The sequence below is a fragment of the Mustela nigripes genome, chromosome 14 (genome assembly GCF_022355385.1).
Source record: "Mustela nigripes isolate SB6536 chromosome 14, MUSNIG.SB6536, whole genome shotgun sequence".
Taxonomy (NCBI): domain Eukaryota; kingdom Metazoa; phylum Chordata; class Mammalia; order Carnivora; family Mustelidae; genus Mustela; species Mustela nigripes.
Window position 1 is genome coordinate 11,121,096 of NC_081570.1, and position 27,744 is coordinate 11,148,839.

General features: G+C 50.2%; 2 protein-coding genes across 5 annotated transcripts in view; one reads left to right on the forward strand and one right to left on the reverse strand.

Moving 5' to 3' along the window:
- SPEN (spen family transcriptional repressor) overlaps positions 1-23,580 on the forward strand; it is a 95,380-nt gene extending 71,800 nt beyond the window's left edge. For 2 of the 4 annotated variants that reach the window (XM_059376299.1, XM_059376300.1), the window contains 9 exons: positions 1,671-1,796; positions 2,910-3,023; positions 3,828-3,941; positions 5,113-5,213; positions 12,398-20,600; positions 21,002-21,493; positions 21,650-21,844; positions 22,142-22,300; positions 22,763-23,580. In XM_059376299.1, coding sequence (XP_059232282.1) covers positions 1,671-1,796; positions 2,910-3,023; positions 3,828-3,941; positions 5,113-5,213; positions 12,398-20,600; positions 21,002-21,493; positions 21,650-21,844; positions 22,142-22,300; positions 22,763-22,894 — 9,636 coding nt within the window. In that variant the 3' untranslated portion in view covers positions 22,895-23,580. The remainder of the gene's footprint in view (positions 1-1,670; positions 1,797-2,909; positions 3,024-3,827; positions 3,942-5,112; positions 5,214-12,397; positions 20,601-21,001; positions 21,494-21,649; positions 21,845-22,141; positions 22,301-22,762) is intronic. The other 2 variants (XM_059376302.1, XM_059376301.1) reach the window with 1 other exon arrangement.
- A 1,580-nt stretch (positions 23,581-25,160) lies between these two features.
- ZBTB17 (zinc finger and BTB domain containing 17) overlaps positions 25,161-27,744 on the reverse strand; it is a 30,507-nt gene continuing 27,923 nt past the window's right edge. The window contains exons 9-16 of the mRNA XM_059376303.1: positions 27,396-27,696; positions 27,177-27,264; positions 26,911-27,027; positions 26,709-26,829; positions 26,338-26,468; positions 25,820-26,029; positions 25,639-25,728; positions 25,161-25,548 (exon numbers count right to left, since the gene is read on the reverse strand). Of these exons, the coding sequence (XP_059232286.1) occupies positions 25,265-25,548; positions 25,639-25,728; positions 25,820-26,029; positions 26,338-26,468; positions 26,709-26,829; positions 26,911-27,027; positions 27,177-27,264; positions 27,396-27,696 (1,342 nt within the window). The 3' untranslated portion in view covers positions 25,161-25,264. The remainder of the gene's footprint in view (positions 25,549-25,638; positions 25,729-25,819; positions 26,030-26,337; positions 26,469-26,708; positions 26,830-26,910; positions 27,028-27,176; positions 27,265-27,395; positions 27,697-27,744) is intronic.

A 27,744-nucleotide genomic window follows, 5' to 3' on the forward strand; every position in this document is an offset into this window, starting at 1 on the left:
CAGCTGAGCCACTCAGGTGCCCCTAAATTACTGCTTTTTTTTTTCTAAGAACAGCTCTTTAAGTGCATTATTCATTTTGTTCTATTTCAGCTTTTGATTATTGGCTTATGACCCCTAAGAGGCTTAGATCATCGCAATACTTTAGATTGTGATTTACAGAATACTTTAGATAGTCACCATATGGGTCATTATTGTTCTTAGGTACAAGTTTTGCCTCTCTGGACCATGTTCATGTTGTAAGTAAGCCAAATTTTTATACCACCTTGTCTTTGTAGGCAGGACCAGAACCATCAGGTGTGAGTACAGGGTTCAAGCATTCCAAAGAGATGGGGCTAGGGGCGCCTGGCTGGCTCGTTGAAAAAGCATGGGGCTCTTGATCTTAGGGTTTCGAGTTTGAGCCCCATGTTGGGTATAGAGATCACTTAAAAATAAACAAACTTAAATAAAGAGATGGGGTTTTACCTTTATAGAGTGCTTCTTTAATCTAGGGATGGTGTTCAGTAACAACTTCACAAAATAGTTCAGGTATTTATGTATTGATTGATTTTGGATGTGAGAGGTCATTGCCATACATATTAGTCACCAGGCTTGGTATGGTTAGATACACTGGTGGGACAAGTCTTCTAATTTAGGATTGTGAATTTTAAATCACTTTTTGAAAACTTGATTTCTTTACCATTCTTACTCTTCTCAGGTATTATATTTTCAGTGGCCTGCCCCTAGTAAGGACTTTAGATTATTGCAGAAGGGAATTACAGTTGACCCTTGAATAGCATGGGTTTTAACTGCTTGGATCCACTTATATGTGGACTTTTTTCCTTATGATTTTCTTTTCTTTTCTTTTCTTTTTTAAAGATTTTATTTATTTTTTTATTTGACAGACAGAGATTACGAGTAGGCAGAAAGGCAGGCAGAGACAGAGAGGAGGAAGCAGGCTCCCTGCTGAGCAGAGAGCCCGATGCGGGCCTCGATCCCAGGACCCTGAGATCATGACTTGAGCCGAAGGCAGCGGCTTAACCCACTGAGCCACCCAGGCGCCCTCCTTATGATTTTCTTAATAACATTCTCTTGAGCTTACTTTAAGAGTACAGTAATAATCATATATACAAAATATGTGTTAATTGTGTTATCTGCAAGGCATCTGGTCAGCAGTAGGCCGCGAGTAGTTCAGTTTTGGGGGAGTCAGTAGTTGTAGGTGGATTTTCAGCTGCCTTGTGGGTTGGCACCTAGGTACCCCCCACAACACCCCCACTACCCCATTGTTCAAGGGTCAACTTGTATTTCTTAGGTTTTTATTAAATAGGCTGCCTTTTCTTTATTACTCTTCTCTGTATTGTTCCAGTGTTTAGTATATGTACCACTAAGTCAAGCACAGACTTTTCTGTATTCATAAATGTCTCCTGACACAGGTATTGTGGATTTTAAATTTTGAGTTTGCAGTTTTTCTTTTGCAAAGAGCTTCGCATAGGAAGGTTTTCGTGTTGTGACTAAAGAATGCTGTGCATGTAGTCTTGGCTATTTACAGTTGCTTTACGATGTACAGTTTTAACTAAGAAAATGATTTTGGGGAATATGACTGTTTTGAGAAATATGCACTTCATCTGGGTTTGGGTTATTCTGATTTTTTTCTGTTGGCATGTCACTAAGAGGGTGCTTATTGGCTTTTTCAGGATATTGATATTAAGAAAGTAAACGGAGTTCCTCAGTATGCGTTCTTGCAATACTGTGATATTGCCAGCGTTTGTAAGGCTATTAAGAAGATGGATGGGGAGTACCTTGGAAATAACCGCCTCAAGGTAAAGGACTTTGCATAAGTTATTATACTGTTAGGATTTGTTATGATTTAGAGGTTTTTTGTTTGTATGATTATTTAAAATTGCAGTATAGCTAGATAACCATAAAGGTGATCTATTGCTTTGCATCCTCATCATCTTATACTGTAAACTGAATTAGGGGCATCTGGGTGGCTCAGTCGTTGGGCGTCTGCCTTTGGCTCAGGTCATGATCTTGGTGTCCTGGCATCAAGCCCCACATCGGGGCTCCCTGCTCCGTGGGGAACCTGCTTCTCCCTCTCCCACTCCCCCTGCTTATGTTCCCCTCTCTCGCTGTGTCTCTTTCTGTCAAGTAAATGAAATCTTTAAAAAATAAAAATAAACTGAAAATTAATACTTGCTGGGATGCCTGCCTGGCTCATTCTATAGAGCATGTGACTCTTGATTTCAGGATTGTAAGTTCAGGGTTCAGGTCCCATGATGGGTGTTAGAGATTACTTAAAAAATAGAATCCTGGGGCACCTGAGTGGCATACTAGGTTTTGAGTGTCTGACTCCTGGTTTCTGCTCAGGTCATGATCTCACGGTTGTGAGATCCAGCCCCAAGTAGGGCTCTGTTAGCATGGAGTCTGCTTGAGACTCCCTCTCCTCCTGCCCCCCGGCCCTAAAGAAATAAATAAATCTTTTTTTAAAAAAAATTGAGAGAGAGAGCACAACCTGGGGGCACGGAGCAGGAGAAGCAGGCTCCCCGCTGAGCAGGAATCCAGACAGGAGACTCCATTCCTGGACCCTGGGATCATGACTTGAGCTGAAGGCAGATGCTTAACTGACTGAGCCATCCAGGTGCCCCATAAATAAATAAATCTTAAAAATAAATAAATAAATAAATAAATAAAATTGGGGGTGGGTGGGCAGGAAGCCAAGTGCCTGGAGTCCATAAATTAAAATCTGGTGAATAAATACTTGCTTAGCCTGGCAGAATTAGTTTTATATAAATTTTTATTTGATTTTAACCAGATGGTTGCCCTTTGGGATGATGGTCTATAAGATTCCTACAGAAGGCAGGTTTTTTTTCTTAGAATTCTGTAGTTGAATAATTGGTGATTTTACTAATAGAAATTTCACCTCTCCTGTCTAGCTGGGATTTGGAAAAAGCATGCCTACAAACTGTGTGTGGTTAGACGGGCTTTCTTCAAACGTGTCGGATCAGTATTTAACACGACATTTCTGCCGATATGGGCCTGTGGTAAAGGTAGGTGGGAGGTTTTGGTATTGGTGTCTGACTCCCTGTTCTCGGATTCTGTCTGTCAGCCCGAAGTTTTAGTGTTGACGTTTTCTTTTCTTTAGTAACTCATAACTTGTCATAGAAGGACAACTGTATCTCTTAGCTTATGATATGAGGAAGTATTTTGGAAAACTATTTTGAACTGGCCAAGATGATTAATTTTTGAAACTAATTTGCATAATACTGGTAAATAGAATGTTTCTTAGGGGTTTTTATAATTTTATCTCATTAAAATTAGTCTAATTATCTAATTATTTACATTCGCACTAATACGTAATTAGATTTCATTTAAAAAAAAAAAGATGACTTTAAAGGGGCAGTGGGGACAAGAGTACACACATCTAAATGATGTTGGTAATGTACGTACCTGCGCCAGCAGGAGGGTCTCTGGACCCCATTCCCGTACGTGAAAGGAGAGCTTTGAACTCCTTGGGAGCAGATTCACACTGTGGTGGGCATGGCGCATAATATCAGCATTTCTTTTGATGTAGCTTTTGTTGTTCAGAGAAATGCACCATAAAGACGGCTAGCGTAAATAAAACATCCAGCTTTAAGAATTCTACTTATAACCAGAATTCACTGAAATTTATTATTTATTTTATTTTATAAATGTATCTAATTTATTCTTCTAGAATAAACAATATATAAATATGTTTTTTCTTGGCATTGTCCTTGAGACTTAAGATTTTCTTGGGATTGACACTGAGTCTAGTGGATGAGGCTCTTACTTGGTTTTTGTTTTGCTTTTGTTTTTGTTTTTGTTTTTTATAGGTGGTGTTTGACCGCTTAAAAGGCATGGCTCTGGTTCTCTACAATGAAATTGAATATGCACAAGCAGCTGTAAAAGAGACCAAGGGGAGGAAGATCGGCGGGAATAAAATTAAGGTGTGCAGAGAGACTTTCAGCAGCATCACACCGAGATCCCACCCTCTTACTAACGCATTGTGTAGTTGCCTGGCAGGGCCAGGGGTTTACAGGATGTGCACTGTATGGCCTGTTTTTTTTTTGTTGGTTTTTTTGTTTTGTTTTGTTTTGTTTTGTTTTAAAGATTTTATTTATTTATTTGACAGGCAGAGATCACAAGTAGACAGAGAGGCAGGCAGAGAGAGAGGGAGGAGGAAGCAGGCTCCTCGCTGAGCAGAGAGCACGATGCTCAATCCCAGGACCCTGGGATCATGACCTGAGCCGAAGGCAGAGGCTTTAACCCACTGAGCCACCCAGGCGCCCCTGTATGGCCTGTTTTTAAAGGAACTTTTACTATTTGTATATTTGGCTCCTTGAGGCCACAGGGCCATTAACCACAGAATTTTCCCTGAAAATCATGTCATTCAAGCAAATGTGCTTCTTTACACCCAGGTTCTTGGTGCAGGTGGGCCCACATTCACCTGTGGGTATCTGCACACCTGGGAGCTCGAAGTGTCACTCATTCCAGCTTCTCGAATGATCCTTTCTTCCTCTCCTTCTCTCCTAAAGAGTGGGTAACCACTGAACAGTCTATCTTTTGTCAGCTGTTTTGTTTAAAAACCTCTGTTCATGATAACTTGAAGGGGTTTATGCACTTAATACCTATAATGGTTAAATTGGAACGAGTCTTTTGAAATGAGATCTTGATAGAGGATGGGTACCGTCGGCTTAAGTGACTAAGGCCCAGCTGTGAGGGAAGTTTGAATGTTCTTCCATATTTCACTTTAGGTTCTAACCGTGGTTCGAGCAAATTTGCAACACAGATTCCTGGGTTTAGTCAGTCTCATTATTTGGCAACCTAGAATCTCCATAGGTGTCGTTTCAGTTTTCCATTTTGCCTTTTCCACTCCTTCAGTATGGGTTCTGGAGGTTTAAATTATAGTTCTTTATCAAGAATTCTGTTGAATTTGAGAGAGATTTCACATTATCAACATACAGTTTCAGTTAGAACTGTTTCACTTAGTTGAGACAGATTGTTCTTACTTGAAGTTTATCCAGAGGGCTATGTTGGGAAGGATTTTCAAATTCAGTAATGCTTTCCATCTTGAAACCTGAAACTTGAATCAAACACCTTCTGTTCTTTCTTTTTAAGGTGGATTTTGCAAATCGAGAAAGTCAGCTGGCGTTTTATCACTGTATGGAAAAATCTGGTCAAGATATCAGAGACTTTTATGAAATGTTAGCAGAAAGAAGGTATGTATTTTTTTTTCCCAAGTAAGAAGGTATGTATTTTAAACCTATCATCATGGCTTGAATTTTAAAATTTCAAATATATCAAATTTAGATGGGATTAACTTTTATTTTTCACTCGCCCCCTTTTCAGAAGATTTTATTTATTTATTTGATAGAGACACAGCTAGAGAGGGAACACAAGCAGGGGGAGTGAGAGAGACAGAAGCAGGCTTCCACTGAGCAGGGAACCCGATGTGGGGCTCAATCCTAGGACTCATTTGGGGTCATGACCTAAGTTGAAAGCAGACACTAAACGACTGAGCCACCCAGGCACCCCTCACCCCTTTTATCTACACTTACCCCCCCAAAATCTTTCATTTTATCCCCTCATACAGAAACACAGGTTTATTTTTATGAATCCAGTTTTCATGTGGCTCATGGGATTTAGGTTAAGCTAAATACATTTCTCACTGAATGCTGCTGGAATTTGAAAGTTACTGTTTTGCTAGATTATAACTTTATATACAAATAATCCTGCTTAACAGTTTTAAATTAAATATGATAACATGTTGAAGGGCACTGCAAACTGTTAAGTGCCTTGTATATTTAGTAATGACAACATTCAGATTATAACTGTACGTGTACTCAGACTGTTAGGTCAGAAAATAATTGAGGGGCCTCTGAGTGGCTCATTCAGTTGAATATCTGACTCTTCTTTTTTTTTTTTTAAAGATTTTATTTATTTATTTGACAGAGAGAAATCACAAGTAGATGGAGAGGCAGGCAGAGAGAGAGAGAGGGAAGCAGACTCCCTGCTGAGCAGAGAGCCCAATTCGGGCCTCGATCCCAGGACCCTGAGATCATGACCTGAGCCGAAGGCAGCGGCTTAACCCACTGAGCCACCCAGGCGCCCTGTCTGACTCTTCTTGATCTTTGTTTAGGTCTTGATCTCAGTCAGGGTCATGAGTTCGGGCCCCGCATTAGGCTCCACACTGGGCATGGAGCCTTCCTTAAAAAAAATTTGTTTTAATTGAAAAGATTATCGGGAGCTTTCTTTGTTTTAAATTTGAATCTTCTGTGGGGGTGCCTAGGTGGCTTAGCTGCTTTCAGCTCAGGTCATGATCCCATTGTCCTGGGATCGAGCCCCACAGCAGGCTCCTTGCGCAGCAGGGAGCCTGCTTCTCTCTCTCCCACTCCCTTGCTTGTGTTCCTTCTCACTATCTATCTGTCAAATAAATAAATAAAATCTTAAAAAAAATTTTTTTTTAAAGATTTTATTTATTTGACAGACAGAAATCACAAGTAGGCAGAGAGGCAGGCAGAGAGAGAGGAGGAAGCAGGCTCCCTGCTAAGCAGAGAGCCCTATGCAGGGCTTGGTCCCAGGACCCTGAGATCATGACCTGAGCTGAAGGCAGAGGCTTTAACCCACTGAGCCACCCAGGCGCCCCTTTTGAAAAATTATTGAGTCTTCTAAATAATTTGTGAATAAGTGAGCCAAAGCATATTTAAATTGGTAACTTTAGCCATGTAAAAATTAAACCTTATTTCCTCTTGTTAATTTTTTTTGGGTCATGGTAATATTTGATTTTTTCTTTTCCTGCTTGTAGGAAACATTGCAGTTCTGAATCATGTTAGGTCTTATAGTTTGAACCAGGCTATCTCTATTAGCTTAAAACTGTCCCCAAACTGGTAGTTGACTCTTTTCTGGACTGAATATATTAAAACCCCTTAACAGAGTGTCATCAAGTGCTTCAATAGCCAATCACATTTGAAAGTGGAAGCTATCATCCACATGATCAAGCTGTTTGCCTAGGCATGCCTCCGTGATTAAGTCTTCTGGAATGTCACCACTGGATCTCTACCCCTGTTCATGTGTTACAAAGCTGTGTGTGAAAAATGCCTTTAGACACTCTAGTTTAAGTATGAAAGGGGGTCTACAGGAAGTATTTGTGAGATCCTGATCAGTTGCCAGAAACCTGTAGAATTACTGCCTGTTCTTTGCACTTTATTTCTGTTTTAGTCATAGAAGGGGTATGTGTATATATATGTGTGTGTATATATATATACACACACACACACACACATATTTTTTTTTAGTCCTTTCCTTGTGGAATATTGTACGACAGACATTGAATATTGGGAAAGTTTTTTTTGTTTTTTTTTTTAAAGATTTTATTTTTAACTAATCTCTACACCTGAATGTGGAAGTGAACTTAGAACCCCCAGAGCAGGAATTGCATGCTCTACCAACTGAGCCAGTCAGGTGGCCCTGGGGAGGTTTTGTTTTGTTTTTTTTTTAATTGTTTTTGCTTTGTTTTGTCTTTTAAGATTTTGTTTAGTTATTTGACACAGAGAGAGAGAGAGAGCACTAGCAGCAGGAGTGGTGGGCAGAGAGAGAGGGAGAAGTAAGCTCTCTGCCGATCAGAGAGTTGGATGTGGGGCTCAATCCCAGGACCCTGGCATCAAGACCTGAGCTGAAGGCAGATACTTAACTGAGCCCCACAGGCGCCCTCCCATACACTTACTATGTTCAGAAAGTTTCCTTTTATTCCTCCTTTGATGAGGGTTTTTTCTTTTTCTTTTTTTGAAAATCATGAAAGGGCCCTGGATTATCAGTTAAAATTATGTTTTTTCTTTATTAATATGGTGGATAATGTTGATTGAACTTTGTATTTGAACCACTCCTGCATTCTTCTTTTAAAAAATATTTAATATATATATTATGTATATAATATATATTTTTAAAGTATTTAATAATGCAATACTGATTTAATGAAAGTTTTTTAAGTGGGTTATGAAGCAGTAGGTATAGTATGACCCAGTTTTATAAAACAAAAGCACATGTGTGCACATATATGCAAAGAAAAAAGACTGAAAAGATTTGTATACACATACACACACATAGACTACATATATGTTTATACACATACAGAAATTTATGTATAGCAGCATTTGTATCTATTTCAAGGTGTTTAGATTATTAGTGATTTTTTCTAAAGATTTTATTTATTTGAGAGAGAGAGAGTGAGAGCTTGAGAGGGGAGGTCAGAGGGAGAAGCAGACTCCCATGGAGCTGGGAGCCTGATGCAGGACACATCCCAGAACTCCGGGATCATGACCCAAGCCAAAGGCTTAACCAACTGAGCCACCCAGGTACTATAGTGATTTTTTTTTCTTAAATTATTATTAACACGTATTATTTGTTGCAGGGGTGCAGGTCTGTGACTCAGCAGTCTTACACAATAATACACAGTGCTCACCACAACACATACCCTGGAGTGGTTTTTAATTTTTTTAATTTTTATTTTTATTAAAGATTTTACTTACCCACTTAGAGAGAGACAGTGAGAGAGAGCACAGGCAGGGAGGAGAGGGAGAAGCAGGCTCCCCACCAAGCAGGGAGCCCAATATGGGGCTCGATCCTTGGACCTTGGGACCACAACTGGAGCTGAGCTGAAGGCAGACGCCCAACCGACTGAGCCACCCAGGCACCCCTGGGGTGGTTTTTTAAAATGAAAAATGTACCCCATAGTCCAGTTCCCAAAAGCTTGAACTACTAAGGATTTGATAGTTTTTTGCTAGTAGATGAATCCACAGCCCTCTAGCTGGAAAGTTAGTTTTGATACAAGGCTTTCCTGTGTCAGCTTATGTATATGTGTGTGAGAGAGAGTGCATGTGCATATGTTGGAGAATATGTGGGTCTGTAGATAGAGGAAAACATTTTCCATCCTGGCTCCCCAAGTAGCAGTTTGAAGTCACTGTTAACATTTTAAGTGCTGGGGCACCTGGGTGGCTCAGTCATTAAGTGGCTGCCTTTAGCTCAGGTCATGATCCCAGGGTCCTGGGATCAAGCCCTGCATCAGGCTCTCTGCTCAGAGGGAAGCCTGCTTCCCCCTCTGCCCACTCCCCCTGCTTGTGTTCCCTCTCTCACTGTCTGTCTCTTTGTCAAATAAATAAATAAAATCTTAAAAATAAATAAATAAATAAACCAAAAATCTTCCATTCAAAAAAAAAAAAAAACATTTTAAGTGCTTATAGGAAGCCTTCTCCTTAAGCTAGTGGAAAGTTTGTTGGTGTTCTAGTGGCACCTAAGACATAAAACATCCATTAGAATCTTCTGTGCATACATTAAATATTTTTCAAAGACTAGTGTCTTGTGAGGGTTGGATAATGCTGTGTGGGTGTTCCTTTTTTTTTTTTTTTTTTTTTTAAATTAACACTTAAATTCACTCGTTTTACTGATGATCTGCCTCTGGCTTTGTTCTTTGGTTCTTACCCGTGGTTACTTATCCCTGCTGAGGGGAGTTTATCTCCTAATGTAGGAAGCAGGCAGATGTGGGACCTAACTCTGACTCAGTTTTGCTCCATTTCGTTTCGGATGGCAGTGCTCACAGAATGCATTCCTTGCAGTAGAACTTGAGGATCTTTGCCCTTTCTGTAGAGTGGAAGGAAGTCATCCCACTGAATAGTTAATGCAGGAATGAAAAAAGTGCTTCCCCTCTAATGATAGCTTAGCTCAGGAATACAGGACCAGTTTGCATAGGGCACTGCAGTTTAAAAGTACCTTTTCATTTATTCCCTCAAATACTGTGTCAGAGAGGTAGGGTGGTTACTCTTCTCCTGTGTTACCTTCGGTGGGAACTGAAGATCGATGACTTCCTGATAAGGTCACAGGCTAAGACGTTGGGCTAGAGATCAGCCCAGTGCTCCTACCTGCTAGTGCATTGAGCTTTACACTTGACCAAAATGATTCTCAAGGTGAATTTATAGGATCCGATCCTATTATGCTTTAGGTGAATTTCCCACCTACTTAGGGGAGTTGGGATATCGTACAGTCATGTGAAAAGAGTTCTCTCAAAACCTGGCTTTTCCAAGTTCTTTGGAGACCCTTTTTGTCCAAGGTATGAGTGTGCAGTTGTACTCTCCTGCTTGTCTTGAATTCTTTGAAGGCAGGAACACTCATTTCTTTAGGTGGTCGGGAGCCCTGCAAAATATGTCCAAAATCAATTATTCACACGTATGCCTTTGATTTATGTAACTTCGTATTTTTGGATGTAGTTTTATTTAGTTTGATTAATCTAAAACATACTTGAGACTGCTTTTATAGTATGATTTAAAGCCTACTGTTAACATGGGCAGTGAGCCAGTGACTATTCTAGGTGTCTCAATCACTTTATATTAGAAAGCATACAGTGTGTTTACCTTTATGTATGAAAACGTGCTTCCTTGGAGTTTGAATTTATATTGGTGATTAATTAAATTAGCCGAATTCCATGCCTTATAACATTTATTTTAAGGTAGCTGGTCATTGTTTAGGCAAAGAATCTGATTCCTCTGAAACTTCAGAAAGATCATCTTGAATCCAGTTAAACAAAATGATACAGATACACCGTAATGTTCTCTTTGGACCGAGAAATTCTGTGTGAGTTCATGGAATAATGTGTTATTGTTGTTCCCAGTGTCTGAATGTTGTCTTAGATGCTTCATCTAAGAGAACATTCTTGGAGAGTGGGCTAGCACACCACCTAGGAGTAGCTTTGACATATTTTTCTAAGGTTCATTTTTTCAGTGCCTCCTATGAGCCAAACACTGTTACAGGAAGACCCCAAAAAAGCTAATGACTTTAGGGGCTTAAATTTTGGATTTTTTTTATGTTTCAGTAAGCCACTAGTGGCAGTACTGCATAGAATGTATGACTTGCTTGAGGGAACAGAAATGGAGGGTGAGGGCACCTGGAGGGCTCAGTGGGTTAAGCCTTTGCCTTTGGCTCAGGTCGTGATCTCAAGGTCCTTAGGTCAAGTCCCGCATTAGGCTCTCTGTCAGCTTATGATCTCTGTCTGTCAAATAAATAAATAAAATCTTAAAAAAAAAAAAAAAAGAACTGGAGGGTGAACAAGAGTGAAAGAATTGATCTCTGTTATGGGTGAATTTTTATCTGTCATACATGTTCTTGTGTGTACATTTAATCCTATCTTGAATGCCTCCGGATCGGTCACTATAAAAGAAAACTATGGTGAATTCCTTTACAGTTGAGGAATCCTCTCACAAAGCTTGTGTTCAGTTGGTGGCTTGGGGAAAAGTAACATTCCTGAAGGTCAAGTATGTGCCTCACACTATGTCAGGAAAGTTCTTAAAACTGGTATCTTATTTAATCCTCTTAAGAGCCTTGTGAGGAAAGGTTACCACTGTTTTACAAGTGAGGAGACAGCTCAGGGAGACTGGCCTGCCCCGTTTTTTTGTTTTTTAATTGCGAATTGAGAAAATGCACTATTATCAGTATCATATGGGTCACGTTAGGTAGGAGGATTTCAGTTAAATTATTCTCGTTATTTCCCAATAATGCATTTGTTTCCCAAGCTGTGGTAAGAATATCTTTTTTTTTTTTTAAGATTTTATTTATTTATTTGACAGAGAGAGATCACAAGTAGGCAGAGAGGAGGAAGCAGGCTCTCTGCTGAGCAGAGAGCCTGATGCGGGGCTTGATCCCAGGACCCTGGGATTATGACCTGAGCCGAAGGCAGTGGCTTAAACACTGAGCCACCCAGGCTCCCCAAGAATATCTTTTGATAGAAAAGTAATTATGAGAGACTTAGAAATGTGGGGATGTGATATTGGTTACTAGTACTCATTAGAAGTCATGACACCTCAACCAAAGGAATGGCAAGGGCTGAAGTGCTGTCCAGTAGAAACATAATGCAAACTAAATTTGTGGTTTTAAATTTCCTAGTCAACACAGTAAAAAAAATGAAAAGGTAAAATTAATTTTATTCAACTCAGTATTTCTAAAGTAATATTTCAACATATATTCAAGCTAAATAAATTACTGAAGTATTTCTTTTTCCTTTCTTTTTTTTTTTTTTTTTAATCTACCAAGTTCAGTGTGTATTCTGTATTCACATCTCAAATTTCAAGTTCTCAATAGCCATGCATAGAGTTTGACTACAAATGGTATTGGATGGTCCGTGTCTAACTAAAGAGTAAACAATGGCAAAGTTTTGTTTTTTTTTTTTTTTTTAAGATTGTATTTATTTGAGAGAGCGAGGGGGCTGGGGGAGTGGCAGAGGGAGAGTTGGGGAAGCAGACTCTCTGCTGAGCAGGGAGCCCCATGTGCTCGATCCTAGGACTCTGTAATCTAATGTGTATATTTAACGTGTCCGTGACAAGAAAACACAAAAGACTAATACATTCTTTTTCATATTTGGTAGAGAGGAACGAAGGGGATCTTACGACTATAGCCAAGATCGTACATATTATGAGAATGTTCGTACTCCAGGCGCCTATCCTGAGGATTCCAGACGGGACTATCCAGCCCGAGGGCGAGAATTTTATTCAGAATGGGAAACTTACCAAGGAGACTACTATGAATCACGATACTATGACGATCCTCGTGAGTACAGGGATTACAGAAGTGACCCTTATGAACAAGATATTCGGGAGTACAGTTACCGGCAAAGGGAACGAGAGCGGGAACGCGAAAGGTTTGAGTCTGACCGGGACAGAGACCACGAGAGGAGGCCGATTGAGCGCAGTCAGAGCCCAGTGCACTTGCGGCGCCCACAGAGTCCTGGAGCATCCCCCTCACAGTCGGAGCGGTTGCCAAGTGATTCTGAAAGGAGGATTTACAGCCGATCCTCAGACCGGAGTGGGAGCTGTAGCTCACTTTCTCCTCCAAGATACGATAAACTTGACAAATCTCGCTTGGAACGCTATAGTAAAAATGAGAAGACAGATAAAGAAAGGACTTTTGATCCTGAGAGAGTGGAAAGAGAGAGACGCTTAATAAGGAAGGAAAAAGTGGAAAAGGACAAAACCGAAAAGCAGAAACGAAAAGGTAAAATTCATTCCCCTAGTTCTCAGTCTTCAGAGACAGACCAAGAAAATGAGAGAGAACAGAGCCCTGAAAAATCAAGGAGTTCTAATAAACTGAGCAGAGAGAAAGCTGACAAAGAAGGAATAGCAAAAAACCGCCTGGAGCTCATGCCCTGTGTGGTTTTGACTCGAGTGAAAGAGAAAGAGGGGAAAGTTATTGACCACACTCCTTTGGAAAAGCTGAAAGCCAAGCTTGATAACGACACTGCCAAGTCTTCTGCCCTAGATCAGAAACTCCAGGTCTGTCAGACGGAGCCTGCTAAGTCTGACTTGTCTAAATTGGAATCTGTTCGAATGAAAGTGCCAAAGGAAAAGGGACTGTCAAGCCACATAGAGGTGGTAGATAAGGAAGGTAGGCTTAAGCCCAGGAAGCACCTAAAACCAGAGCAGACTGCCGACGGGGTCAGCGCTGCAGATTTGGAAAAACTGGAAGCAAGGAAGAGGCGTTTCGCCGATTCCAATCTGAAAGCAGAAAGGCAAAAATCCGAAGTCAAGAAAAGTAGTCCAGAGATGGAAGACGCTCGGGTACTTTTAAAAAAGCAGCCTGACTTATCGTCTAGAGATGTCATTCTGCTGAGGGAAGGAGAATCAGAAAGAAAGCCCGTGAGGAAAGAAATTCTTAAACGAGAATCTAAAAAACTCAAACTAGACAGACTTAATGCTGTTCCCAGCCCCAAAGACTGTCAGGAGCTTGCCAGTGTTTCTGCCGGGACTGGCTCGAGGCCCACCTCAGACCTGCAAGCGAGGCTGGGAGAACTGGTGTGCGAATCTGTGGAAAATCAAGAAATCCAGTCCAAAAAACCCATTCCCTCAAAACCACAACTCAAACAGCTGCAGTTAGTAGATGATCAAGGACCAGAGAGAGAAGATATTAGGAAAAACTATTGCAGTCTTCGCGATGAGACACTTGAATGTAAATCAGGCCAAGAGAAACCACAGTCAGTAAATACTGAAGAAAAAATTGGCATTGATATTGATCACACGCAGAGTTACCGAAAACAAATGGAGCAGAGTCGTAGAAAACAGCAGATGGAGATGGAAATTGCCAAGTCTGAGAAGTTCGGCAGTCCTAAAAAAGATGTAGATGAATATGAAAGACGGAGTCTGGTTCACGAGGTGGGCAAACCCCCCCAAGATGTCACAGATGACTCTCCTCCCAGCAAAAAGAAAAGGATGGACCACGTTGATTTTGATATCTGCACCAAGAGAGAGAGGAATTACAGGAGTTCACGCCAAATCAGTGAAGACTCCGAAAGGACTGGCGGCTCTCCCAGTATCCGGCATGGTTCCTTCCATGAGGAGGACGACCCTGTGGGCTCCCCGAGGCTCATGTCAGTAAAAGGGTCTCCTAAAGTAGATGAAAAAGGTCTCCCCTATTCTAACATAACAGTCAGAGAAGAGTCCTTAAAGTTTAATCCTTATGATTCTAGCAGGAGAGAACAGATGGCAGACATGGCCAAAATAAAGCTCTCTGTCTTGAGTTCTGAAGATGAACTAAATCGGTGGGATTCTCAAATGAAACAGGATGCCAGCAGATTGGACGTGAGTTTCCCGAACAGCATAATTAAGAGAGACAGCCTTCGAAAGAGGAGTATACGTGACTTGGAACCTGGTGAGGTGCCTTCTGATTCTGATGAAGATGGTGAGCACAAGCCCCACTCCCCCAGAGCCTCTGCTTTATATGAGAGCTCTCGGCTGTCTTTTTTATTGAGGGACAGAGAAGATAAACTGCGTGAGCGAGATGAAAGACTCTCCAGTTCTTTAGAAAGGAACAAATTTTATTCTTTTGCACTGGATAAGACAATCACACCAGACACCAAGGCTTTGCTCGAGAGAGCTAAATCACTGTCTTCATCTCGAGAAGAAAATTGGTCTTTTCTTGATTGGGACTCCCGTTTTGCTAATTTTCGAAACAACAAAGATAAAGAAAAGGTTGACTCTGCCCCAAGACCTATTCCGTCCTGGTACATGAAAAAGAAAAAAATTCGGACTGATTCGGAAGGAAAAATGGATGACAAAAAAGATGATCATAAAGAAGAAGAACAGGAAAGACAAGAATTATTTGCATCTCGTTTTTTACACAGCTCGATCTTCGAACAAGATTCCAAGCGACTGCAGCATCTAGAGAGAAAAGATGAAGACTCAGACTTCATTTCTGGTAGGTTGTATGGGCGGCAGACATCCGATGGCGCAAACAGCACAGCCGATTTGATCCAAGAGCCCGTAGTTCTTTTCCATAGCAGATTTATGGAACTCACGCGAATGCAACAGAAAGAAAAGGAAAAAGACCAAAAACCCAAAGAGGTTGAGAAACAGGAAGATAGCGAGGATCATCCCGAGACCCCAGAACCGGCTTCTGAGAGTAAGGAGTCAGAACTGAAGACTCCCCCTCCGACTGGGCCTCCTGCCGTCACGGCTGCAGCTCCAGAGTCAGCCTCGTCGTCCCTGGAGAAGACGACAGCCAGTGAAAAAGCAGGGGAGGTGCCACTGGAGACAGAAGAGAAACCCAGGGAGCTGGCCTCCACCTCAGAAGAAGCAAAGCCCGTGTCTGAGCAGGCGGCCACCGCGGTGCAGCAACCTGAACAGGCCGACCTGCCCTCAGGAGCGGACACCAGGAAAGACGCTGCTGGGCCTCCCTCGGCTGCGGAAGAGGGCTCGACCGCCGACCCACTGCCTTACCTGGACACCAAGCCTCCGACTCCCGGGGCCTCGTTTTCCCAGGCGGAGGTCCCCGCAGATCCGGAACCGGATAGTGCCCAGCCACCTTCCAAACCGACCCAGAAGCCTGAGGAAGCCGATGAGCCAAAAGTGGAAAAGCCAAACTCCGCTGCTGACGTTGAACCTAATGCAAATCAGAAAGCTGAAGTTGTCCCCGAGGTTCAGCCTCAAGCTTCTGAAGACGTTGAGGTTGAGCCTCCGGTGGCTACAAAAGATAAAAGGCCAAACAAAAGCAAGCGTTCCAAGACCCCTGTCCAGGCCGCCGCGGCAAGTACTGTGGAGAAGCCGGTCACCAGGAAGAGCGAGCGCATAGACCGGGAGAAACTCAAGCGGTCCAGTTCTCCTCGGGGAGAAGCCCAGAAGCTTCTAGAGTTGAAGATGGAGGCAGAGAAGATTACCAGGACGGCCTCTAAAAACTCAGCCGCCGACACGGAACACCCTGAACCAAGTCTGCCCCTCAGCCGAACAAGGCGCCGGAACGTGAGGAGTGTCTATGCGACCATGGCTGACCACGAGAGCCGCTCTCCTGTCAAGGAGCCCACGGAGCAACCACGAGTGACCAGGAAGAGACTGGAGCGAGAGCTGCAGGAGGCCGCGGCGGTCCCCACCACCCCGAGGAGGGGGAGGCCTCCGAAAACACGCCGCCGTGCTGAAGAAGAGGAGGAGACCGAGGTGAAAGAACCAGTTGAGACCGTCAGACCAGCCGAGGGATGGAGGTCCCCACGAGCCCAAAAGTCAGGAGCTGCTGGCGGCCCACAAGGCAAAAGGGGAAAAAATGAGCCAAAAGTAGATGCTGAACGTCTGGAAGCTGCAGCTGAGGTGAGTCCCCAAGTGAACGTGAAAGAAAACACAAAAGCCAAAGCTGATAAAGAAGAAGCAGGAGGTGAACAAAAACGTGACAAAAAGGAACTTAGCACAGACAAAAATGCACCAGAAGCTCCTGCAGTTGAAGTGGTGGAGAAAAAAACAGCGCCTGAAAAAAACTCCAAGTCCAAGAGAGGAAGATCTCGAAACTCCAGGTCGGCAGCGGACAAGGCTGCAAATCTGAAAAACGTGGACACCAGCGTCAGTCCGAGTGCGGCGGCAGGCTCCGGGGGGCTGGCGGCGGACAAGGAAGCGGCGGTGGCCTCTGGCCCCGCCGAGAAGAGCGAGAGTCCGCAGAAGGAAGGGAGTTCATTATCCCAGCTGAGCAGTGGTCCAGCCCCTCTGGACACGGCAGCGGAGGAGAAGGAAGGGGTGTCGGCCTCTGCGCCTTCCCCGGAAGCCAACCAGTTAGCCAAGCAGATGGAGCTGGAGCAGGCTGTGGAGAACATCGCAAAGCTCACCGAAAGCGCCGCTGCGGCCTTCAAGGCGGCGGCCGCAGATGCACCAGAGGGTCTCTCCACCGAGGACGGGGACAAGCCGGCACACCAGGCCAGTGAGACAGAACTGGCTGCAGCCATTGGCTCCATCATCAATGACATTTCTGGGGAGGCAGAGAACTTCCCAGCAGCTGCACCTTACCCTGCAGAATCCCAGACAGATCTGCAGCCCCGCTCTCAGGCGCCGCAGCCCCCTGGGGAAGGAATGGAGCCCGAGACCAATGAGGCCGTGTCTGGCCTCCTGGAGACCGAAGCTGCTACAGAATCTTCTGGGCCACCAGCCAGTGCCCCTGACCCCTCAGCAGGCCCAGCAGACACCAAGGAAGCTGGGGGGAATAGTGGCGAAACCTCCCAGCCAGTGCCAGAAGCCAGAGGACCAAAAGAAGCAGAAGTCCCTCTTGCTCGGAAAGAGAAAGGGCGCCAGAAGACAAGTCGATCACGTCGCAAACGGAATACAAATAAGAAAACGGGGGGCAGTACAGAGACCCAGGTCGCCGAACCTGACCAAGTACAAAGCAAGAGTCCCGCTACAGCTGAGGGGACCGCGGTGCCACCCCCAGAAACTCCACAGGAAGAGCAGCAGAGAGAAAAGCCCCAGTCTGCTCCATCCGAGTCCTGTGCTTCCGACCCAAGCAAGACTCCGTCCATCGAGAATATGTCCCAGGAGAGCAGCGTTGAAGCAAAGACTCCCACCAGAGCGCCTGTGCCCCCGGCCCTTCCCCCTCCCTCCCAGCCCGCACCAGTGGAGGAAGAGCCACAAGCCAGATTCAAGGTGCATTCCATCATCGAAAGTGACCCCGTGACCCCACCCAGTGACTCAAGCACACCCACCCCCACGGTCCCTTTGGTAACTGCAGCAAAGCTCCCACCCCCTGTTGCCTCTGGTGGTGTGCCACACCCGAGTCCCCCTCCTAAGGTCACGGAGTGGATCACCAGGCAGGAGGAGCCTCGGGCTCAGTCCACCTCATCTCCGGCTCTTCCCCCAGACACAAAAGCTTCTGACATTGACACCAGCTCCAGTACGCTGAGAAAGATCCTCATGGACCCCAAATACGTCTCTGCCACTGGCATCACTTCCACGAGTGTCACCACTGCCATTGCGGAGCCTGTCAGCGCTGCCCCTTGCCTGCACGAGGTGCCACCCCCGCCTCCAGTTGAGCCTAAAAAGCCACTTGTAGAAGAAAAACCAGCAGCTCCAGTACCCAACACCTCTGACACGCAGGCCCCAGAGGTTCCAGTAGCGGCTGAAAAGGAAAAGGTGGCTCCAGTCATCGCTCCCAAAATCACTTCTGTGATTAGCCGGATGCCCGTGAGCATTGATCTGGAGAACTCACAGAAGATAACTCTGGCAAAACCAGCTCCGCAAACCCTGACTGGTCTGGTGAGTGCTCTGACGGGCCTGGTGAACGTCTCCTTGGTCCCAGTGAACGCCCTGACCGGCCCCGTGAACGCCCTGAAGGGCCCCGTGAAGGGCTCGGTGGCCACGCTGAAGGGTTTGGTGAACACTCCTGCGGGTCCCGTGAACGTCCTCAAGGGGCCGGTGAATGTTCTGACGGGGCCGGTGAACGTTCTCACTGCTCCGGTGAATGCCGCCGTGGGCGCGGTGAATGCCGCCGCGGGCACGGTCAACGCCACTGTGGGCACCGTGAACGCCACCGCCGGCGCCATAAATGCAGGCGCCGTGACCGTCACAGCGGGGGCAGTGACTGCTGCATCTGGCAGTGCGACCGCCACTACAACAGGCACAGTGACGGTGGCAGGTGCAGTGATCACACCTTCGGCAAAGTGCAAACCCAGAGCCAGCACTAATGAGAACAGTCGGTTTCACCCAGGGTCTATGTCCGTGATCGACGACCGCCCGGCAGACACAGGCTCTGGTGCCGGGCTGCGTGTGAACACGTCTGAAGGGGTCGTGCTCCTGAGCTACTCAGGGCAGAAGACTGAAGGCCCGCAGCGGATAAGCGCCAAGATCAGCCAGATCCCCCCGGCCAGTGCCATGGACATCGAATTCCAACAGTCAGTGTCCAAGTCCCAGGTCAAGCCTGATTCTGTCACCCCATCACAGCCTTCGCCCAAAGGCCCCCAGGCTCCTTCGGGCTATGCCAATGTGGCCACTCACTCTACTCTGGTACTGACGGCCCAGACGTATAACGCATCTCCTGTGATTTCATCCGTGAAGGCGGACCGTCCGTCCTTGGAGAAGCCCGAGCCCATTCATCTCTCTGTGTCCACACCTGTAACCCAGGGGGGCACAGTGAAGGTTCTCACCCAGGGCATAAACACGCCCCCAGTGCTGGTTCACAACCAGCTGGTCCTCACCCCGAGCATAGTCACCACTAATAAAAAGCTTGCTGACCCTGTCACCCTCAAAATAGAGACCAAGGTCCTCCAGCCAGCGAATCTGGGGTCCGCCCTCAATCCCCACCACCCTCCTGCTCTGCCCAGCAAACTGCCTGCAGAAGTGAACCATGTCGCCTCAGGGCCCAGTACCCCGACAGATCGAACGGTCACCCACTTGGCAGCCACAAAGCCAGATGCACACTCTCCTCGGCCCAGCGGGCCGGCGCCGGCCCCGTTCCCGAGAACGTGCCACCCCAGCAGCACCGCGTCCGCCGCGCTCTCCACGAACGCCACAGTCATGCTGGCTGCGGGCATTCCTGTGCCTCAGTTCATCTCCAGTATACACCCGGAGCAGTCTGTCATCATGCCGCCCCACAGCATCACCCAGACCGTGTCCCTGAGCCACCTGTCCCAGGGTGAGGTGAGAATGAACACTCCCGCGCTACCCAGCATCACGTACAGCATCCGGCCGGAGACCCTTCACTCTCCGCGGGCCCCTCTGCAGCCCCAGCAGATAGAGGTCAGGGCCCCGCAGCGCGCGGGCACACCGCAGCCGGCCGCAGCTGGCGTGCCGGCCCTGGCCCCCCAGCACCCTCCCGAGGAGGAAGTGCATTACCACCTCCCTGTCGCTCGAGCTGCAGCCCCCGTGCAGTCTGAGGTGCTGGTCATGCAGTCCGAGTACCGCCTGCACCCCTACACCGTGCCCCGGGACGTGAGGATCATGGTACATCCGCACGTGACGGCGGTCAGCGAGCAGCCCCGGGCGGCCGACGGGGTGGTGAAGGTGCCACCGGCCAGCAAGGTCCCACAGCAGCCCGGGAAGGACACCACCAAGACGGCGGAAGCCAAGGCAGCCGCAGCCCCTGCCCCGGCCCCCGCCCCCCATGGGGAGGCCCGCATCCTCACGGTCACCCCCAGCAACCAGCTGCAGGGGCTGCCTCTGACCCCGCCTGTGGTGGTGACCCACGGCGTGCAGATCGTGCACTCCAGTGGGGAGCTGTTCCAGGAGTACAGGTACGGAGATATCCGCACCTACCACGGCCCTGCTCAGCTCACGCACGCTCAGTTTCCTGCCGCTGCCTCCATCGGTCTACCTCCTCGGACCAAGGCTCCTGCTCAGGTAAGTGCCACACAGCAGCCGTCCTCCCTGTGGTGGTTGAGTTGCCGGCACCATTCCAGACACGTGGTGCCCTTTCTGTGAGTTTAAAGAGGTGCTTCTGAAACTGCAGGGTTCGGGAATCCGATCACCATGCAGAGGACGAACTCAGGGATCTCATGGTGCTCGTGGTTGAGGGTTGGGGGGGGGTTGCCTCTTGTGTGCAGGGGTGTGGGGGAGAGTGGGTGGGTGACCTCTTCCTGGAACCCTCAATCCTGAGTGCCCAAGAGGATCACTGCGTGGGCCTGACTCCGGGGATGCCTGCAGCGGATCCTGCCGAAGAGCCCACAGCTGGGGGCCAGGGGGCAGGGTGCTGTGTGTGACACGCGCTCCACTCCCTTCCCCTCTCCCCTGCTGAACTCCAGGGCCCAGCTCCTGAAGGTGAGCCCTTGCAGCCCACTCAGCCTGCACAGTCTACACAGCCTGCCCAACCCGTGCAGTCCACACAGCCTGCCCAGCCCACGCAGCCTTGCCAGCCGGGCCAACCCCCAAGCGGCAAGATGCCTCAGGTCTCCCAGGAGGCGAAGGGGACCCAGACAGGAGTAGACCAGCCTCGCCTCCCAACTGTCCCTGCGAGCAGGCCAGCTGAGCAGCATGTGCAGGTTCAGAGGGCGCAGGCGGAGACGAGCCAGACCTCCTACCCCTCCCCCGTGTCCGTCTCCATGAAGCCTGACCTCCCAGCCCCTCTCCCTGCTCAGGCTGCCCCAAAGCAGCCGTTGTTCGTCCCCACAACCTCAAGCCCCAGCACCCCTCCAGGACTGGCTCTGACACACACCGAAGCCCAGCCTGCTCCCAAACCGGATTCTGCTCCACACCTGACTTCCCAGAGGCCTGTGGATATGGTCCAGCTTCTGAAGGTAAGTCCGTGCAGGGGCTTCCTGCTCCCCCCAGCTTTGTGCCGTGTTGAGTGTTGTCCTGAGGTCCCCACTTAGTCATCTGTCGCCTGGGGCCATGTCCAGCATGGCTCTGCTCTGTAGCCGTGAGCTTACTTCTGTGTGTCTCCCCGAGAGCAGAAGTACCCCATCGTGTGGCAGGGCCTCCTGGCCCTCAAGAACGACACGGCTGCCGTGCAGCTGCACTTCGTCTCTGGCAACAACGTGCTGGCCCATCGGTCTCTGCCCCTCTCTGAAGGCGGCCCCCCGCTGAGGATCGCCCAGAGGATGCGGCTAGAGGCCTCGCAGCTGGAAGGGGTTGCCCGAAGGATGACGGTGAGCTTCGGGGCCCGGGCGAGCACCGGCCGTGCCCTTGAGGGAGGATGTGGCTCGCCCCGACCTGCCCGTCTCCCTGGCGCGCCCACCCGGCATGTTCTGTCTCCCGCTGGCATGTCACATGCCTCTAGGCTCAGAAACTGCTTTTTCAGGCAACAAATAGGACTTTAAGGTCACCCCAGTGGGGTGGGGGCTTTTGTGGACTCCGCAGCTGAACCCCGAGGTTGGACAGGCCTCTGCATGGGGCTGCTGTCTGGAGGGGAGGTTGCTGATGACTGCCGACTGCTGATGCCACAGGTGGAGACGGATTACTGTCTGCTGCTGGCTCTGCCCTGTGGCCGTGACCAAGAGGATGTCGTGAGCCAGACCGAGTCCCTCAAGGCAGCCTTCATCACCTATCTGCAGGCCAAGCAGGCAGCAGGGATCATCAACGTCCCCAACCCTGGCTCCAATCAGGTCAGCCGAGTGTCCTCACCTGTGGCGCACACGTGGGGGCCGGTCGCGGCTGGTCAGGCCGTCTAATCGGGTGGGCTGGGCTACTGGTGCCAACTCAGAGGCCGCCAGAGGTTTCTTAGAGGTGGGCAGGAGGGCATTTTGGAGAGAGAACTCGAGTGTAGAGGTGGGGCCTCCGTGGCCCTTCCCAGATCTAACCCCGGGACAGCTGAGACCGCAGCGGTGTTTAGCTCTGTGCGGAGGAGCAGGTTCCCAGGAGAGTTGGGGGGACAGTCGTTTGCGGACAGCTAGGCTCCTCTGGGTGGGCAGAGTCCTGGGGGCATGAGCTGACCGGGAAGCTGACTCACCCAGGCTCTGTGTGTTGCGCCCCTTCAGGGCCCCCGGTTGGAAGTGCTGAAGAATGGTAATGGGGTGGCTGAGGTGGACACAGGGGGTCCCACTCTTCTCTCTCGTCCCCCTCTCCAGCCTGCCTATGTGCTGCAGATCTTCCCGCCCTGCGAGTTCTCGGAGAGCCACCTGTCCCGTCTGGCCCCCGACCTCCTTGCCAGCATCTCCAACATTTCTCCCCACCTTATGATTGTCATCGCCTCCGTGTGAGCCACTGAATGGTCGCCACTCAGTGTATTTCCCTGAGGCTCTGCAGCAAAAAGTAAACCCAGGACCCCCCAGTCTCGTGGAGGAAGCAGCTGCTGAAGGGGACACCCTCCACTGCCAGCCGCCAGCCTCGCCCTCGAGCCCGCTCCCCGCCAGGCTCCGGGGGACAGACCCCTCTGGGCAGTGGTGCTGCTACCTGTGTGTTTACATGACATTAGCCCGAGGACAGACCACCAACCGATGGACTCTGCAGACACCTTGGGGCTGGGTTTCTCTCCTCTTTTGGGAGAAAAGGAACTGGGCAGTGGAATTAATTTTTTGTTGTTTTTGTTTTTAAGAAACAAAACAGAACTGCCTTTGCACTAAATTAGTGACTTGGACTTTTGCACAGTGAAGACAGGCTGTGACACTCTGGATGTCTTGGTGAACCTGAAACACACATCGAGGACTCGAGCGCAGGACTTCAAGCTTCTGCTGAAACACTGGGGTCAAGGAACATTTCATTGGGTTGTTTTGTCCCCACCCTGCCCTTCCCCTTGCTCATTTGGATGTGTCACCTTTCTTAATTCTCCTACCACCATCTTTGATTCACCCGGATGTACAGTTTACAATCGCAAAAGAGCAAACAGAAGGATTTTCTTTCCTGGTGGGATATGCAGAACTTGGGATGTGTGTATATATAAATATATAATATATATAAATATATATAATACTGACTTAAAAAATCAAATTCCCCTGACATACATTTTTTTTAATCTGTGCCAAAAATGTGTTTTCAGAGAAAAATCTTATTTTCATACTCAGACTTTGTATTGTCACTCATTTGTATAAGTGCGCTTCGTTACAGCACGGGCCCTGCCCCCGCAATTTGGAAGTGTCACACACACAAAAAAGACTGTACAAAAAAGACTGGCTTCCCCTCTTCCTGTTACCTTGACCTCCCCCCCCCAACTTCCTAACACTTATTAATTTATGAAACTGGTTTTCTCAGCGCAGTTTTGTTTTGTGTGTCCATTGGATTACAAACTTTATTAAAAAATACAAAACACGTTGTGTGGATGTGATTGTCACTTGAGTGGGACGACCAAGGGTCCTTTGCTTACGGGGACAGCTGGTGCTCCTCCCACTTCGCTTTCCCTCCCCAAGTCTGTCCACGGGACCTGCTCCCTTCCTGCCACTTCATCCTCCCCCAGCGCTGCGTTCGCTCGTACAAGAGGTTTCTGCCGCAGACTGAACTTAGTCTCGGGTAACGTGGAAGGCACTTCAGAGTTGAGGTGGGGGAGGAACCACCTGCCAGGCAAACTCAGAAACCTCATAGGCAAACTTTGGTATCTTGGCTCTTTGCCCCTTCCTTGTGCGGGTCTGGAGCGGGCTGGCCTGGGCAGCAGCAGACGCACAGCTCGGCCCAGCGCCGGCAAGGATGGGCTGCCAGGCCCGGCTCCCCCTGCAGTGGGACCTACTACAAGCTGGGGGTGGGGGGTAGTGGGGACAGGGACCACAAAGTTGATGGTCTCGCTTGAGATCATCACGGGGCTCTCTGAGGGGTTACAGCTGCTTGGAGCAAACCAGAGGGGCAGAGACGGCGTCCGCTCTCCCTGCCGAGAGGGTCAAGGATGAGCTGTTCCACGGCCCCTGCTGGCTGGGCCCCCCACCTCCCCCATCAAAGCTCCTGGCCACCTGTTTCTGACCCTCAGCTGGTCGCAGACTCCCATTGATTCAGGGCAAACCAATGGAGAGTAGGGTACGGGCTTGGCCTCGATCCCGTGGAGTGAGTGTGAAGCCCTCCTGCTTCCCCAAGCCGAAGAGAACTGGGCCCGTGGCCTGGTGGGCCTGGCTCTCTGCCTACCTTGCTCTGGCTGAATGGGCTTCTGAGCTGGGCTCTCTTTGGGGTGCCTGGATCCTGGTAAGCCAACCCCACTGGGTCACAGCAGGGTCACAGCTGTGCTCCGTGGCGGAGAGGGGAGCTCAGGTCCTGAAGCTGAACAGGTGAGAAGCCCAAGGAGGAGACCGGATGAGGGGACGGGGTGCGTGGAGCCACAGTCTCTCCGGCCCCAAGCGTGCTGCCCAGACCCCCGACTCGGGACAAGGAAGCCAGTTCTTTTTCCAGACGGGTCCAGAGTCACCAGTCCCATTCTGCAGGAGGGACAGCCTGGCTTGGCCGGGAAACAGGTCGGTGCCGGCCGGTCCCTGGGTGGAGCAGCCCTTCAGTGGCATTGGCCACAGCTCTGCCAGCTCCCCCCCACACCCCCACAGGGAGCTCTAGGCGGCATTAGAAAATAATCAAATTTATTCTCTCTAGGGAATGGGGCCACCCCTCTCAGATCCAGGGTGCCATCCATCCTTAAATAAACAGTCACAAGGAGGGACGCCTGCTCACTCAGCAGGCGGCGGACATTCAGGGGCTGTGGGGGGCGTCTCTGCCAGAGCGGGCTGGCCATCGGCCCCATCCCGAGGGCGGAAGACCAGCTCCCCAGCCTGCAACACCTGCCCGGCTGGCCACGCGCTGCCCGGCCCGTACTGCTGGTAGAAGTCCGCGTCCGTCTGGAACATGACCAATGCCTGGGCCGTGTGGATCCGCACGTGCTGGGCCAGGCTGTTTGCATCCAGGAACTTGTCCCCACAGGAGTCGCAGGCATAGAGGATATGGGTGTTGGGGTCTGTGGGAGGTAGAGGCCGGGGTCAGGCTGAGGAGAGCCCTCAGGGTTGGGGGGGGCACCAATTTTCAGGCCCCAGGCAGCCCCTCGCACCTTCCTCCTGTACTTGCTTCACAGCTTTGCTAATCTCGGCCTTAAGGACTTCCGTCTCATCGGCAGTCACCGCGGCCCCCACTGGTACCACTGCGGACAAAGTCCATGGGGCCTCAGGCACCTGCCCCATCATGGGAGGCACGAAGCCCGTGACCACCCCCCAGCGGCCCGCGGCCCGCACCTGTGAGCTGAGTGACGGCCGTTGCCGCCAGTGCCTCGGTGGCCAGCGTGACCATGTCATCCACGGTGACCACACTGACCTCACCCCCCTCCTCGGGCTCCAGGATTTTGATGCCCGCCTTGCCCTGGTGCACGGTCTTCACGTGGGAACGCAGGTTGTCCACTCGGTTGAAGCCACGACCGCACTTGTCACACAGGTAAGGCTTCTCTCCTGGGGGGGAAGGCAAGGTTCTCGCCTGCCGTTGAGGGGGGGGGAGGACCTCAGTGGCCTCCAGCTCCCCCAGAGCCCTGTCTCTTCCAGCAGCAAGTGCTCTGGGGCGGCCACCGGGACTGCCCAGGAGCCTCCATTGGCCACCGTGCCTTCTGGAAACCAGGAGAATGGGGCCCTCATTGAAACTGAACCTCCCAGGCCCCCTGCAGCAAGGACTGGCACCCAAGGCTGGGCTCTGGAGGGCCCTCCCTTCCCCCCAGCCCACCCCCAACAACAAGGGCCAGATAAGGCAGGCAGCGCGAGCTCACCTGTGTGGATGATGATGTGCTTGGACAGGTCCCCCACGTTCACGAAGGCCTTGCTGCACACACTGCACTTGTGAGGGCGAATGTTGTCGTGGTGGCGAATGTGATTGGCCAACTGGCTGGACTGGACAAATCTGCGGGGCGGCAGAGGGAGGGGCTGGCACCAAACTGCCCGAGTCTGGCGGGGAGGGTTGGGCGTGGGGGCCGCGGAGCTGGGCTGGGACCTCCCGCCTCCTCTTCTAGATTGGGGCGGACCCAGGGAGCTGGGCCTGGGCCGGGGCAGCACTTGGCCTCCTGTCCCATCCAAGCTCCGGGGTGGGGGTGGGGGGACCCCGGTGGGGCCTGGGGCGGGGCGGGGCGGGGCAGGGCGGGACCTCTTGCCGCAGCGCTCGCAGACGTAGGGCTTCTCCCCGGTGTGCTGGCGCACGTGCGCGATCAGGGAGCTGGCCTGGGTGAAGGCCTTGCCGCACATCACGCACTGGCACGGCTTCTCGCCTGGGGACGGGCGGCAGGAGAGGCCGTCGGCACCCACGCCTCCCCGCGCGCCCTGCCCCCGCCCCGGGGCCGCTCACCCACCCGTGTGGATGCGGACGTGCCGCTGCAGGGCGCCGGGGTCGGCGAACTGCCGCTGGCAGTGGACGCACACGTACGGCTTCTCCCCGCTGTGGATCCGCAGGTGCCGCTTCAGGTTCCCTGTGGGAGACGCGGGGAGGGCCCTCCTGAGGCACTGCGGGGCGGGGCGGGAAGGGGCGGGGAGAGGCGGGAAGGGGGGGGGGGGGGGGGGGGGGGGGGGGGGGGGGGGGCGGGGTGCCGGAAGGGCGGGGGGCGGGGGGCGGCCCTACCTGAGGTGGTGAACTGCTTCCCACACTCCCGGCACTTGAGGGGCCCGTCGGCGATGTGGATCTTCAGGTGAGCCTTCAGATTCCCCACCTGCGCCCAGGCGGGGGTCAGAGGGGCCGCCCGTGGCATGGCGGCCGGAGACCTCCTTTGCCCCCCCCCCCCCCCCCCCCCCCCCACGTCTCCCCCCACCGGCGCCGCCCCGTCCCCGAGGGCGCACACACCTGGTTGAACTTCTTGTCGCAGTGCGGGCACTTGTGCTCCTTGTCGGTGTCGTGCGTCTCCAGGTGGCGCATCTTGGACGTGGGGTCGGAGAACGAGCGGCCGCAGTAGTCGCACTGGTAGGGCTTCTCGCCGCTGTGCACCAGCTGGTGGCGCTTCAGGTTGCCCGACGTGGTGAAGAGCTTGCCGCAGTCCTCGCAGCGGTAGCGCGCCTCGCCCGAGTGCCGCTTCTTGTGCAGGTTCAGCAGGCTGATGAGCCGGTAGCTCTTGCCGCACTCCTCGCAGCCGTACGGCTTCAGCGGGCTGCGGGGCACAGGGCCACAGGGAGGGGAGCGTCGCGGGGCTGGGGAT